The sequence below is a fragment of the Poromitra crassiceps genome (genome assembly GCF_964638095.1).
Source record: "Poromitra crassiceps genome assembly, contig: HAP1_SCAFFOLD_2037, whole genome shotgun sequence".
Classification (NCBI taxonomy): domain Eukaryota; kingdom Metazoa; phylum Chordata; class Actinopteri; order Beryciformes; family Melamphaidae; genus Poromitra; species Poromitra crassiceps.
Window position 1 is genome coordinate 2,334 of NW_028150387.1, and position 15,439 is coordinate 17,772.

The window sequence follows — 15,439 nt, forward strand, 5'->3', positions numbered from 1 at the left end:
CAATGACATGATGTAACTGCTTGCTTTATGGTCAATTCTTAATGTAAATATTAATATTTTTTAATAGTGCACCAGGTTAGAGGGTTCCTTGTACAATTTACAGCGTTAGTTCTTTGAGAATCTCTTCCATTATCAAAGCAAAACCGGTATTGTAACTAAAATATCCATATCGTATCGGAAATCGTATCGACTTGGGACCTTGTGTATCGGAATCGTATCGTATCGGGAAGTCAGTGGCGATACCCAGCCCTAGCAGCTTAATGGGCTAAAGTTAATGACAGTGTGACTTATTGTGATGAAATATTATTGTGATGGGATATTTGAAAACCCTTTGAGCCAGTCTTGCTTGTTGCCTGCTGTGATGATCATTGCTTACAAATCATGGTGCCAACATGGCTGATTATTCTTTCTTTTTCCACTATCTCTGTCATCTCTCTCTCCCTCCTCCCTCCTCCCTCCTGACTCCACATCCTCCCATGTTTTCCTTCATACCCAACCTCCCTCCCGTTTCCATTGGTCCGTCCTATCCTATGTGTTCTGCTAGGTGGTAAAAATGGGGTGAAAGGAGAGTCGGGTGCCAGTGATGACGAGCTGGCGTCTGATGTCCTCAGCCACTACAGCAGTGCCAGTGAGAGCGCCTCTGTCCTGGAGGAAGGCACAGGTGTGGACAGAACAACGCTGACATACATTACAGACACAGTTCAAGAGCTCATGAAATAGGGCTGGGTTCAAAAAAATCGATTCTCCGATTTTTAATCGATTTTTATTTTAATCCTCGATTATCGATTCATATGTCCAGAGATCGATTTTCTTTTATTACATTTTTTTTTTTTTTTTTTAATAAACAGGCTAAAATATTATGCTGTGTGTGGTAGTTGAAACATAGTTTCAAGTTGACGTTTATTTATGTTTGTAGTTTAAACAAAAACATAAATACTGTAGGCTACATGAATGGAAATGTTTGATCATTAGAAATGATATAGGCTGAAATCAAATCACTGTGCATAATTGTGAAAGTGTCTTTATTGACAGATGAAAAGGCTGTTATTTACCCTTTGTCACCACTAGGGATGTTCATCAATTATCGAAAATCGATAATCGATCGTTAAGGATTGGAATCGATCCTGTGGCATTTGGATCGATTTTTTAATTATTAAAAAAAAAAAAAAAAAAAAAAAAAAAAATTGGACTAGGTTTGGGTGGAATTCGTTCCTCCTCGCCCCACTCCATTGCACAGGCGACTAACGTGAGGTGGAGCTTCATATAGTCTCTAGTTTTCTGGCTGGGCACGGGCCTTTGTGCCAACAAAACTTTTGTAAACATGAGAAATTCACACCGGCATGCGCCGGGGACAGCAGTGTTGGAGAGGAAACACATTGAAATAAAGAGTTCATTGAGGAGAACACGTTGTCTTTCGTATTTTCTGCCATAGGCATTCATTTTGTTAAAAAAAAAAAAAAGAAAATATTGAAAATTTTCTAAGTATTAATAAAATCGATAATCGATAATTGATCGTTAATTCTCACCGATTATCGATTTTGGAAAATTTTCAAAATGAACATCCCTAGTCACCACGTGGTGAGTAAATATATGTGTAACTAAAACCATTAAAATTGACAACAGGTCTGCAACTTTTTTTCTCCATGTATCTACTTGGCTGGTTGGAAACCCCTGTGTTACATAACTGGACAGTCATGTAATTCAGGTTACAGCTCAAAAAACATGTTTTAGTATCACTAACCAAATCAATATTGAAATTGATCGAATCGGAATCGAATCGAATCGAAATTAATCGATTCGCAACCTTGTGAATTGGAATCGAATCGATTCTTGAAATTTGAACCAATACCCAGCTCTACTCATGAAATTCACTCATGATTCGATGTATTTTCTGTTGAAACGTGATGTTGGGGCAGGAGGGGCAGGAATGACAAAAACAACAACTGGTGGTTTTATGCGTTAGAAATACTTATGTACACCCCGAAATATATTACTTTCTATTAAGTCAAATTAATTTGAGTTACCGTAATTTCATGCGGACTTCAAAGTAGAGTCTTGTAGTGTCTTAAAAAATGTGTTCTGGGTAGTGACACATTCACTGTACACAACAGCTGAAATACATGGAACCTGCCTACGTTGCATTGTTTATTTGGATCCACATTATTTATGTAACAGCTGTTCCTCCTGCCAAACACAACATTATAAATCCCACATAGCAGCAAAGTCAAACTCATGTGAATCTTGTTGAAGTCATTAGTCATTTTCAAGAGCTCACAAAGTAGAACAAATTGGTACCATATTAGAAGATTAAATTACCTGCCGAAAATGTAGCATTTCCACGTGACTGGAATGAAACCTGCTTATAGTTAGCAGTACTTAACTATAACTGTAACTATAGTTACCACATGAAGTGTGTTGACCGGACCTGACTGTGTGTTGACTGTCCATCACAGGAGGGGAGGCGGTGGACGAGCAGACTGCCCAGGAGGAGACGGAAGACAAGCTCAAACAGTGTATAGACAACCTGATGGATAAGAGGTGAGGGGTCAGTGTATAGACCAGTGTTTCCCCTACCATTCTTAGGCCAACGGCACCCCCGCCAGGCCAGAAAAAAAGCATTTTCTTTTTTCTTTTCTTTTTTTTCCCCCCTGCTCTCCCAAAAATCTCAATAAACCTTTATGGCATACTATTACTACTGGAGTTGACAGTGTTGACAGTAATAGAAGGTGCCAAATCATTCAAAACGATAAGCATTTTGCTTTTAGGAGCATTGTGCCAGCGTGCAGCGCTGTTCCAAAACGTTGTTGCCTGGGAAATGCACATCCCATAATACAACTGTTCACATCGCATCACATAATAGTATGATGATACTTGCGATGCCATTGCGAACATAGATGCGAACAGGTTAGCTAAAAGTTTAGTGTCGCCAGCGACGGCCCCCACCGTTGCAGTCGAGGTACGTTTCGAAATCCCTCCAGGCCTGAAAGATTTTTCAGTGTAGACAACGTGATGGATAAGAGGTCCCAGCTTCATTGTGTCCGTGTCATGACTCTCTCTGTCTCTCTTTGTCTCTGTCTCTCTCTCTGTCTCTCTCTGTGTCTGAACTGTCTGTCTGTCTGTCTCTCTGTGTCTGAACTGTCTGTCTGTCTCTCTCTGTGTCTGAACTGTCTGTCTCTCTCTCTCTCTGTGTCTCTCTCTGTGTCTCTCTCTCTGTGTCTGAACTGTCTATCTGTCTCTCTCTGTGTCTGAACTGTCTGTCTGTCTGTCTCTCTGTCTCTCTGTGTCTGAACTGTCTGTCTGTCTCTCTCTGTGTCTGAACTGTCTGTCTCTCTCTCTCTCTGAACTGTCTGTCTCTATCTCTCTCTCTGTCTGTCTCTCTGTCTCTCTCTCTGTCTCTGTGTCTGAACTGTCTGTCTCTCTCTCTCTCTGTGTCTGAACTGTGTCTGTCTGTCTCTCTCTGTCTGAACTGTGTCTGTCTGTCTGTCTCTCTCTCTGTCTGTCTCTCTCTCTCTGTGTGTCTGTCTCTCTCTGTCTGTCTCTCTCTCTGTCTGTCTGCCTGTCTGTCTCTCTCTCTGTCTGTCTCTCTCTCTCTCTCTCTCTGTCTGTCTCTCTCTCTGTCTGTGTCTGCCTGTCTGTCTCTCTCTCTGTTTCTCTCTCTCTCTCTCTGTCTCTCTCTCTCTCTGTCTCTCTCTCTGTCTGTCTCTCTCTCTCTCTCTCTCTCTCTCTCTGTCTCTCTCTCAGTGCTAAGACCCGTCTAGCAGCCCTGGAGTCATTGCGACAGGTCTTCTCCTCCAGAGTTCTGTATGATTTCCTGATAGAGAGACGCCTCACCATCAGCGACTGCCTGGAGAGGAGTCTGAAAAAAGGTGAGAGAGGACAGAAGTGTGTTTGAGTCGATGAAACAGCTGTGACAAGATGGACCTCACATTTGCTCTGTTGTTGTTTTTATTATCGTTTATTTTAGTTAAATTAAATCATGTGTCCACCAGGGGGCGGGGAGGAGCAGGCGGCAGCAGCCAGCGTCTTCGCCCTGCTGTGTGTGCAGTTGGGGGGCGGGGACGAGGGCGAGGAGGGCTTCAAGATGCTCCGCCCCCTCCTCAGCACCATCCTGATTGACGGCGGCGCCAACGTATCGGCACGCCAGAGCGTGAGTGATCACTTCAGCTGCAAACCCCGTCTCAAATGCTGTCCCAAGTTGTGAGATGGACAGGCTAGCGTCTGTGCTTTTTACATCCTGGAACTTCATGTTGTTTTTAAGCATGGGGGGGAACATGAACAGTTCTATGCTAAAGATTTGCTGTTAAAATGGTCAAAGTTGCTGGTGAATTTTGACAAGAAGCATCCTCAATAGAGCTGAACAGTCACGTGACATTTCCTGCCCCGGAAGTGAGTTCTCCATGTATGGACCCCCGTCCCCACGTCCCCACGTCCCCACGTCCCCCCGTCCATACACCTCATTCACACAGCAAACATTGTTATCACTCGGGGGTGGGCAACTTCCTGGAAGAACAAATACAGCCCACTAGGGTTTGGGAGATATGATTACCGTAAATTCCGGACTATAAGCCGCGGCTTTTTTCCCGTTTTTTGGCCTTTTTTGCCCCCTGCGGCTTATATAACGGTGCGTCTTATCTATGGATTTTTTCCAAAAAAAAAAAAAAATCTCTCTTTTTTAGCACTCTTTCTAACTATAAATCCACTTCTGTTTTAATTTCCTCTCTTGCCCTCTTTTAACAACATAACATAACATAACATAACACAACACAGGTAAGCAGAAAGAAAAAGACGAAGCAATCACGCCATGAATGAGGAAATGACTCACCTGCTGGAGGCTGGAGATACACGCTTGGGCTAAACTTTTACTCCGTGAAACACTATCGATTAAGTCCGACATCGCTCAGAGGTTTTGAGCAGCTTGAAAACAAGTTTGAAAACGTGCAGAAGTCCATCCACTCACTCACTAAAGAAACTAAGGCAACCGTGAACAGAGTTTATAATGCGGAAAAGCGCATCCGCGCACTGGAGGACAAAAACAACACAGTGAGTCCGAAAATGGATAAAATGCAAAATCGAAACCCTGCACACGCAGGTTGATGACTTAATCAGCAGGAGTAAAAGAAATAACATTCGCCTGATCAATGTAAAAGAGGAGCTGAGATTGGTGACATGGACGCTTTTGTGGCAAAATCCTGTGTTACATCCTGGACCTGAAGGAAGGCGAGAAACCACCAGAGGTGGACAGGGCACACCGGGCGCCTCGGCCACGTCCAGACCCCGGCCTGCCACCGAGGGCCATCTTCATCTGCCTACTCCGCTGGCCCGACCGTCAACTCATCCTCCAGGCTGCGGGGAAGAAGCCCCTCAGGACCTCTCCGCGTTGGTGCAACAGAAACGCGCAACATACAACAGCATCATCGAGTCAATGGATATCGCTTTGGCGTACTGTACCCAGCGAGACTCGTCATAACCAGACCGGACTATCTTTAGCACTCTTTCTAACTATAAATCCACTTCTGTTTTAATTTCCTCTCTTGCCCTCTTTTCACCACACCGCGGACACTGTGTGCCCAGCGGCGGAACAAGAGCTCAAAGTGAAACTGCCGAATATCTTTTGAGTTGGACTGGTCAATAGTACTGTGAGTAACTAAAATAAAAAAATAAAAAACGGAATTCTCTCTTCTTTAGCACTCTTTCTAACTATAAATCCACTTCTGTTTTAATTTCCTCTCTTGCCCTCTTTTCACCACACCGCGGACACTGTGTGCCCAGCGGCGGAACAAGAGCTCAAAGTGAAACTGCCGAATATCTTTTGAGTTGGACTGGTCAATAGTACTGTGAGTAACTAAAATAAAAAAATAAAAAACGGAATTCTCTCTTCTTTAGCACTCTTTCTAACTATAAATCCACTTCTGTTTTAATTTCCTCTCTTGCCCTCTTTTCACCACACCGCGGACACTGTGTGCACTGTAAAAAAAACAAAAAATACCACAATGTGTGATTTTGTCTGGGGATTAGTGACCTGACTTTTGTTTTGTTGAAATGTTAATAAATGGGAGCTTCCCCAAACAGCCATCTGTTTCCCGACAATCCCCTCTGTGCACGAAGCCTTACATATGGTAATTAAACATCAAAACACCCGCGGCTTATAGACCGGTGCGGCTTATAGAAGAAAAAAATAGTCACCTTTGAAGGTGCGGCTTATAGACCGGTGCGTCTTATACTCCGGAATTTACGGTACAATACGTTTTATTTTTTCTCCCCCACTAAGTGGAAACAAGACTGTAGTAATATAGTGACTTATATATATATATATATGTAAGGGATAATGTATATTGAGGCGGTGATTACGGGGGAAATAATGACCGACAGGTGATGATTGAGCCCGACGCGCAGCGGAGGGCTTAATGATTCACCTGAAGGTCATTATTTCCCAGTAATCACCGGCTCACTATCCATTATCCCGCTTAGTTCTAAATATATTTAGAACACGGCTCTCTTGAATACTCGATTCTGATTGGTCAATCAACAATATTCACCGGTCATTATTTCTCGACAACCGACCGCTGCTCTGCCACACCTGGATTAATCAGTTGATAAGAGCCTTTTGTCAGCAGACACTACTAATTAGGCCAACCAGTTGCAGCTGTGGTGTCTTGTGTGCCAATTACGAATGAAACCGCTTTGTCGTTGAAAACGCTATTAAAAAATCTATTTGAATAATTATTTTTGTCAGATTATTGAATGATTTAGTTGTAGGCCGTGTTCTAAGCGGGATAATGGATAGTGAGCCGGTGATTACTGGGAAATAATGTCCTTCAGGTGAATCATTAAGAGCTCCGCTGCGCGTCAGGCTCAATATCACCTGTCGGTCATTATTTCCCCCGTAATCACCGCCTCAATATACATTATCCCTTACATATACACACATACATACATATACATATATAATTACTTGATTATTTGACTTGTGTTGTCTCTGCCAGTGTGTAATGACTTGTTAATGACTTGATTATTTGACTTGACTTGTGTTGTCTGTGTCTCTGCCAGTGTGCCAGAGCCCTGGGGATGTGCTGCTACGTCGCTGCTGCTGAAGAGGGAGAGGTGAGAGCAGCTTGCTCTTTTTAATAATCAAGAAGACAAACTGGCTTATAAAGGGTTAACATTTTGAAAATGAATACACATTTGCGTATGTATGATGTCGTCTGAAGGTATAAGATTTGGCACACACACACACACACACACACACACACACACACACACACACACACACACACACACACACACACACAAAATCACCACTGTATCGTTAACATATTAAGTGGCCAAAAATGGTCACTCAATAAGTCAACCTGGGATAGGTGAACTATGAATTGACTCATCATGAGGGTTAAGAAATCACTACATCTATCTTTTTTCAATACATTTTGACTGGCAGGGTAAATATTCTATAAGGCCAGAATTCTGGAATGTTGCCAGCTCCATTGGCCCTTAAGAAATCCCTGGACCTGATCTCTCATTTGTCTTTTTCCATCGCTCCTTCCTCTTCACTCTTTCCTCCTCCATCTCTTTCACTTTTTCATTTTGACATCTCTCTGCTGATACCTCTTTCTCTCTCTGACATCTCTGCTTCTTGCTCTCTCTCCCTCAGGACCTGGTCAAGTCGATGACCCACCTGGAGAGCGTCTTCATGTCTTCCTACCCCAACAGAGAAGGAGCGCTGCCCACACCCAAACCTGGCATCCCGGGCCTCTACAGTGCCGCCTTGCATGCCTGGTCACTGCTGGTCACCCTCTGTCCCGCGTCCAGACTGTCTGTGCTGCTGGACCTGTGAGTGGATTATATATATATATATATATATATATATATATATATATTAGAGATGGGAATAGATTAATTCTTTTAATCTAGATTAATCTAGATTAATCCTGGTCATTAATCTAGATTAATCTAGATTAAAATGGGTCATTTGAAGTCTGTCGAAGCCATTCAAAATATAGAAGTAAGTCCTTGTGAACAGGTTTCTGTTTATTCAATTCAACTTGAATAGCCAGTAGGCATTTAAAGGTAAGAAACCAGCAGGTTACACACATGGTTTGTCTTCATCTGGACAAAGTTCTATCCTGAACTACCTGGAATGAACACCAGAGGGTATAAGAACAACAACCCACATTTCTGGGATCAATAATATTAAACTGGCATTAAACTGTCAGTAGCTGTGTTTCCATTACAGTTTTTCGCAAAATAATTGCGATATTTCTACAACTTCGACAATGTACAATTGCGACTTGTAGGCGTTTCCATTGAAGTTGAGTTTGGTCTGATGCGCGCACACCTGAACGCAATTCCCCATTACCAGCAGCTGCCACAGTGATTACGCACGGGGATCTGCCCATATCCCGTCCCCTGCATACTCAAATCTAACCAATGGTCAATGCAAATCACAACATGAAGTTACAACGCATATAAACGAGCCTGATTATCAATTCAAAAGAAAATGAGTTGCAAAATGTTGCTGGCTGCGGTGAATGCGAGCGCGACAGACAGAGGAAAAAAGGTAGCCTAATACAACTGGTCCGATTTAGACATTTCAGAATGTTGTGTAGGCTATTATAACATTGCACCTGAAACGTGTGTAATGTATTACTCACAGTCACTGTATTCACTTCACTGAATACTGAATAGGCTACTGAAGTGACTTCAGTCAGGAGCACCGCACCGGTGTGTGCTTTCAAAGGAGAAGACGGGTCACATGACGTGCAAATGCGGAAAATCTGTTTCCATTACACTTTTGCGATAAACTGCTATATCGACACATCTGAAAAACCACCTCATGAGAGCGGCAGACATAAATGTCCGCGCTTACATACCTGTTCCATTCTAAAGTGATAATCATCATGGCCTGCTCAATATAAGTGGACCCTGCTACCAGACAACTTTGAGAATAGATTAACGGCGATAATTTTTTTATCGCGCGTTAAGAGTCACGCGTTAACGCAGCCGTTAATGGCGTTAACGATCCCATCTCTAATATATATATATATATATATATATTATATATATATTATATGCTGGTCACCCTCTGTCCCGCATCCAGACTGTCTGCTGCTTGACCTGTGAGTGGATTATATATATATATATATATATATATATATAAATAATTATATGCTGGTCACCCTCTGTCCCGCGTCCAGACTGTCTGTGCTGCTGGACCTGTGAGTGGATTATGCTGAGCGCGCAAAACAGAAAGACCACCTCCCTTTAAACGTCTTCTTGCGCAGTAGGGTTAGGGTTAGGGTAGCAGTCCACGTCTCTGATGGGTTAGGGTTAGGGTTAGGGTAGCAGTCCACGTCTCTGATGGAAACATCTCCTTCCAGGGTGAAGAAACGATAGAACTTCTGGTGAACAAGTTGACTCAGCAGAAATAATAATAAAGCATTAAGCATCTAAGATGAGCCGGGAAGAACGTTCTCCACAAGGAGCAAGAACATTCCACAAGAACGTTCTCCACAAGGAGCAAGAACATTCCACAAGAACGTTCTCCACAAGGAGCAAGAACATTCCACAAGAACGTTCTCCACAAGGAGCAAGAACATTCCACAAGAACGTTCTCCACAAGGAGCAAGAACATTCCACAAGAACGTTCTCCACAAGGAGCAAGAACATTCCACAAGAACGTTCTCCACATGGATACAAATGTTGGATCATTATATCTTGTGTGTTTAATCCAGGGATGCACATTTTGACTCATTTCATTGATTCATAGGCAACAGAAATTAAACCATTTAAACTGCTAGTCCACAAATATCAATACTCTGTCTCTTCAATTCAATTTCAATTGAGTAGGTACTTATTGGCAAAGCATACATACAAATTAAATCATAATGGCAGTACTAACAATAAAGGTAAAATAAGAAACTAGCTCAAACAATAAAATTATTTTATTACCATGTAATTATTGAAAGAATTATCTGATGACAGTTTCTTATTGTATCTGGTCTTGAGCTATGACAGGTATCCACATATCTAGCTGCTATCGTGGCATACCCGCATCTTTCTCCAAAAAGAGACTGCATTTGATCACCTAGGGGAAGATTTTTAAAATTGTGACATTTGGGAAGGTACAGTCGGTACAGACAGTACAGTACTGTCAACATGTCACTGGCTGTTTCTATGGCCAGGCTGTGTTTTGTCTCAGTTTAGGATCAGTCACACAATAGTAAGGCAGTCTGCCAGTAGGCACACAGTCTGATGACTGTTTAGGACCAGTCTGCCAGTAGGCATACAGTGTGATGACTGTTTAGGATCAGTCTGCCAGTAGGCACACAGTCTGATGACTGTTTAGGATCAGTCTGTCAGTAGGCACACAGTCTGATGACTGTTTAGGATCAGTCTGTCAGTAGGCACACAGTCTGATGACTGTTTAGGATCAGTCTGTCAGTAGGCACACAGTCTGATGACTGTTTAGGATCAGTCTGTCAGTAGGCACACACAGTCTGATGACTGTTTAGGATCAGTCTGTCAGTAGGCACACACAGTCTGATGACTGTTTAGGATCAGTCTGTCAGTAGGCACACACAGTCTGATGACTGTTTAGGATCAGTCTGTCAGTAGGCACACAGTCTGATGACTGTTTAGGATCAGTCTGCCAGTAGGCACACAGTCTGATGACTGTTTAGGATCAGTCTGCCAGTAGGCACACAGTCTGATGACTGTTTAGGATCAGTCTGTCAGTAGGCACACAGTCTGATGACTGTCTGCCTCTCTCTCCCTGCAGCCACCTTCCCAAGCTGCAGGCCTGTCTGGAGAGCAGCGACGTCAACTACAGGATTGCAGTGGGGGAGACCATCGCCCTGCTGGTGGAGCTCGGACGCGATATAGATAGGGTAAACACACACGCACACACGGATACCTGAGGGGAGAAAGTCCATTTTGAAACAAACACACACACACGGATACCTGAGGGGAGACTTAGTCCATTTTGAAACACACACACACACACACACACACACACACACAGATACCTGAGGGGAGACTTAGTCCATTTTGAAACAAACACACACACGCACACACACACACACACGGATACCTGAAGGGAGACTTAGTCCATTTTGAAACAAACACAGACACAGACACACACGCGCACACACACACACACACACACACACACACACACACACACACACACACACGGATACCTGAGGGGAGACTTAGTCCATTTTGAAACAAACACACACACGCACACACACACACACACACACAGACACACGGATACCTGAGGGGAGACTTAGTCCATTTTGAAACACACACGCACACACACACAGGCACACACACAGACACACACACACACACACACACACACACACACTAGGGGTGTCACGGTACACAAAAGTCACGGTTCGGTACGAATACGGTACAACGGAGGAAAAAAGCAACAAATCCAAAATTCTGTTTTTTTTCCCTTTTGAATTTTTCTGAATTCTGTGTTTTGCTTTTTATGCTCATTTTACCATCAGAAACAGTGTCTAATAAGTGGAAATGAATAAATGTCCACTATTTAATAAGATCTAGGCAATCCACACAAAAAGGGTTTTACTCTACAGCAGTGATTTTCAAAGTGTGGGGTGCGACTCCCTCTCAGATGTCTGTATTCCAGCTGTTTGACAGGGCAAAGGCATATCCCCCCACTTTAAATCTTTATTGTACACAAGTTTGTAAACAGCGCATGTGTGGAGTAGCCTAATACTCCCACCAACCCCCCCCCCCCCCCCCCCCCCCCAGCTGGAGCAGCTGGACGCTAGTTCAATATTGTTGTGGTTTGTTCTGTCTGTTCTGGAGCGACCCCCCCCCCGGTAATGTTTCCTCTCCACAAAACGTTCCATTCAGTGAACGTGGATTTCTATGGCCCTTGTGTTGTTTTGGTGTGTCTTCTTCTGTTCAATTCAATTCAATTCAATGGCGTTCAAACAGCGTTTAGGTTCTTCTGGATTTGACGTATTTGTCGTGTCGTACCGTGAACTCACGGGACGAATACATGTACCGCGACACCCCTAACACACACACACACACACACACACACACACACACACACACACACAGATACCTGAGGGGAGACTTAGTCCATTTTGAAACACACACACACTTAGGGAGGAATCGACACAAGCACACAGGATCACTACAAGGGAGACCTTTGCTTGACTGATGAGGCTGGGAAGAAACATTACATGGGTAGAAATAAGAAATTAGAGAATGCACGCACGCACACACACACACACACACACACGCACACACACACACACACGCACACACACACACACACACACACAAACACACACACACACACACACACCATTATACCCATAATTACAGTTTAAAGAGAAACTGCGGTATTATTGCCATTATTACTGCACTATAATTGAGTCGGGTGTTGTGTAGGACCTTGAGGTGGAGCACAGTGACAGCTAGGGGTGGGAATCGCTGAGTAGCTCACGATACGATATGGTCACGATACTTGGCCCTCGATAACGATATTATCACGATACAGCAATTCTGCGATAATCGATATATTGGAAGACGATACATCACGATTCCTGTGTAACTGAAGAGAAAAAAATACCCCTAAAAGGCAAGAAGCAGGTATTATGTATTTATTAGCAGAATTGACATGAACTCTCTCAGAGTTCACTCACTCACTCATAACATTTTCGATACCACGGAGGAAAAGTTACACATTAAGTCTTTTTATCATTATTATTAAAACAAGAAAACCTATATAACCTACCTACCTATATAATTTCTAAAAGTAGATATTAATGAGCAAACATTTCCATTCATGTAGCCTACAGTATTTATGTTTTTGTTTCAACTTCAAACATAAATAAATGTCAACTTGAAACTATGTTTCAACTACCACACACAGCATAATATTTTAGCCTGTTTATTAAAAAAAAAAAAAAAAAAAAAAAAAAATTAAACATATCGATACTTGGTGCCAGTGTATCGATAACGTATCGCAAGTGGAAATATCGTGATACCGTGAGTATCAATATTTTGTCCCACCCCTAGTGACAGCCTGTGTGTTTGTGTTGTGTAGGACTTTGAGGTGGAGCACAGTGACAGCCTGTGTGAGTGTCTGAAGAGTTTGGCCACGGATGGAAACAAACACCGAGCCAAAAACGACAGGAGAAAACAACGCTCTATCTTCAGAGAGGTGCTGCACTACATAGAGGTATGGAGTGTGTGTGTGTGTGTGTGTGTGTGTGTGTGTGTGTGTGTGTGTGTGTGTGTGTGTGTGTGTGTGTGTGTGTGTGTGTGTGTGCGCGTGTGTGTGTGTGAGAAAGAAGACAACTAAACTCATTAAAAGCTATAGGCTATTAGTATTGTTTTAGCTGTTAGTATTAGCACTTAGCAGTAGTAGTTGTTGTAATTTTATTAATAATAGTACTAACAATAATTTATTATTAATACATCATTTTCTTTCTGTGTTTGTTTATTTATTTATTTACCAAGGTGGCTGTCTAGACAACGTTGAGTTGAGTTTGGCTAGCAGCCTATTTGTCACCTGTCAGCTTTTTCCTATAATTCCCTCCCGTCTGTCTGACCTTCTGTTCCTCCTGCAGAATGAAGACTTTACGGAGGAGAAGATCAGGTTTGGAGTGGAGGGAGTTTATATCGATAGCTGGATGAGGAGGAGAATCTACGACGCCTTCAAAGAGATCCTGGAGTCAGGAGTCAGACACCATCTACAGGTTAGAAAATAAAACACACACACACACACATACACACCATCAGCTCTGTGTTTGTCTCCATCTGTGGCTGGCTACACACTCACACATACAGATGTATTTAATTTTTTAAGCATAATTTCAGTTTTACACTTGTACAAGTTCCTAGTCCGTGTTCTCATTTGTGTTTCGTCTGACGGTGCAGTTCAACCCACTATTGAGAGACATCTTCGGCCTCGGCGCTCCCCTCATCCTCGACTCTGCTGTCAAAGCCAGCAAGATTTCACGCTTTGAGAAGGTAACTCCATCTCGTCTGGTCTTACATTTGAACCTGCACACTGAGAAGGTAACTCCATCTCTTCTGGTCTTACATTTGAACCTGCACACTGAGAAGGTAACTCCATCTCTTCTGGTCTTACATTTGAACCTGCACACTGAGAAGGTAACTCCATCTCGTCTGGTCTTACATTTGAACCTGCACACTGAGAAGGTAACTCCATCTCTTCTGGTCTTACATTTGAACCTGCACACTGGAATCAAGTGACCTTGTCAGGAGGAAATGTTTGTAGAAATCATGTTTTTACTGTCTTTTCAGCTGTTGGGGGGGGTAAAAGAAGTGGTCTGGACTGGACCTAACTAGAGCTTTAGTATAATCTTTATTTCAGACAAAAGTCCATAGCACATAGATGTATCATACAATAACATACAACATGGGAAAAAGGTAGAAAAAGAGATTAATAAAATAAAATACAATAGTGCAATAAAAGTGCTGTAGTGCACGCCTACCTAATCAGTATCAAGTTGCTGAGCCAGTGCTTACGCAGCCTGGACGTGACCCGGTAAGAACTCTTTATAGGGTTTGTTAGCGCCACTATAATGCTGTTGTTTGACACTTCCAGGCACTGCATAAATTTGTACATGAAATATACGGGGTAGTGTAGCGCTAGATTCCCTGCCTACCAACACAAGCGTCGCAGGGTCGCATCCACATGTTGCCTCCGGCTTGGTCGGGCGTCCATACAGGCACGATTGGCTGTGCCCGAGGGTGGGAAGCCGAATTGGGGCTATGTGTCCCGGTCGCTGCACTAGCGCCTCCTCTGGTCGGTCGGGGAGGAAAGGAACTGGTGGGAATAGCGTGATCCTCCCACCTGCTACTACGTTCTACTGGTGAAACTCCCTTGTCGGGTGAAAAGAAGTGGCTGGCAAACTGCGCATGTGTCCAGAGGAAGCTTGACGCTAGTCTCGGCTCTCCCCAGATCGGCAGAGGGTGGAGCAACGACCGGGGCAGCCACTAGGGACAGCAGGGGGAATTGACCAAGTACAATTGGGGAGAAAGATTTGACAAATTTCAGAAAAATAAGAACAAAATAAATCATTTCAATATACGCTACCTTCCCTCTACTGATTGGTTCATTGCATATTCAGAGCGTAGAAAAAAAGTTGCAGCAGCTGAACTTCAATTAGTATCTGCTAGGGCTGTGGCGATTCACTTATCTCCCGATTCGATACTATCACGATTCTTGGGTGCCGATTCGATTTATATTGCGATTCTTAAGTATTGCGATTCTACGATTATTGCGATTCGATATTACGATTTATTGCGATTTTTGTTTATTTTTTTCTTTTCTTTTTTCAGTTTGTTTCCTTTTTTACACTAGATTAGAACATGGGAAAAGTTGAATCATACACTAGAGACTGTATATTATATCATGAGTAGG

The 15,439-nt window shown here is 43.0% G+C and overlaps 1 protein-coding gene across 1 annotated transcript; it reads left to right on the plus strand.

Annotated features, from left to right (window-relative positions):
- Positions 1 to 544: 544 nt before the first annotated feature.
- ifrd2 (interferon-related developmental regulator 2) lies at positions 545 to 14,067 on the plus strand (the record flags this gene model as incomplete). The annotated part of the gene is made up of 10 exons (XM_083664580.1): positions 545 to 661; positions 2,454 to 2,538; positions 3,742 to 3,866; positions 3,990 to 4,147; positions 7,048 to 7,101; positions 7,649 to 7,827; positions 10,775 to 10,883; positions 13,091 to 13,225; positions 13,617 to 13,745; positions 13,927 to 14,067. Coding segments are annotated over 10 exons (1,232 nt in total), but the record flags the coding sequence as incomplete, so codon positions are not given.
- Between the last annotated feature and the right edge of the window lie 1,372 nt (positions 14,068 to 15,439).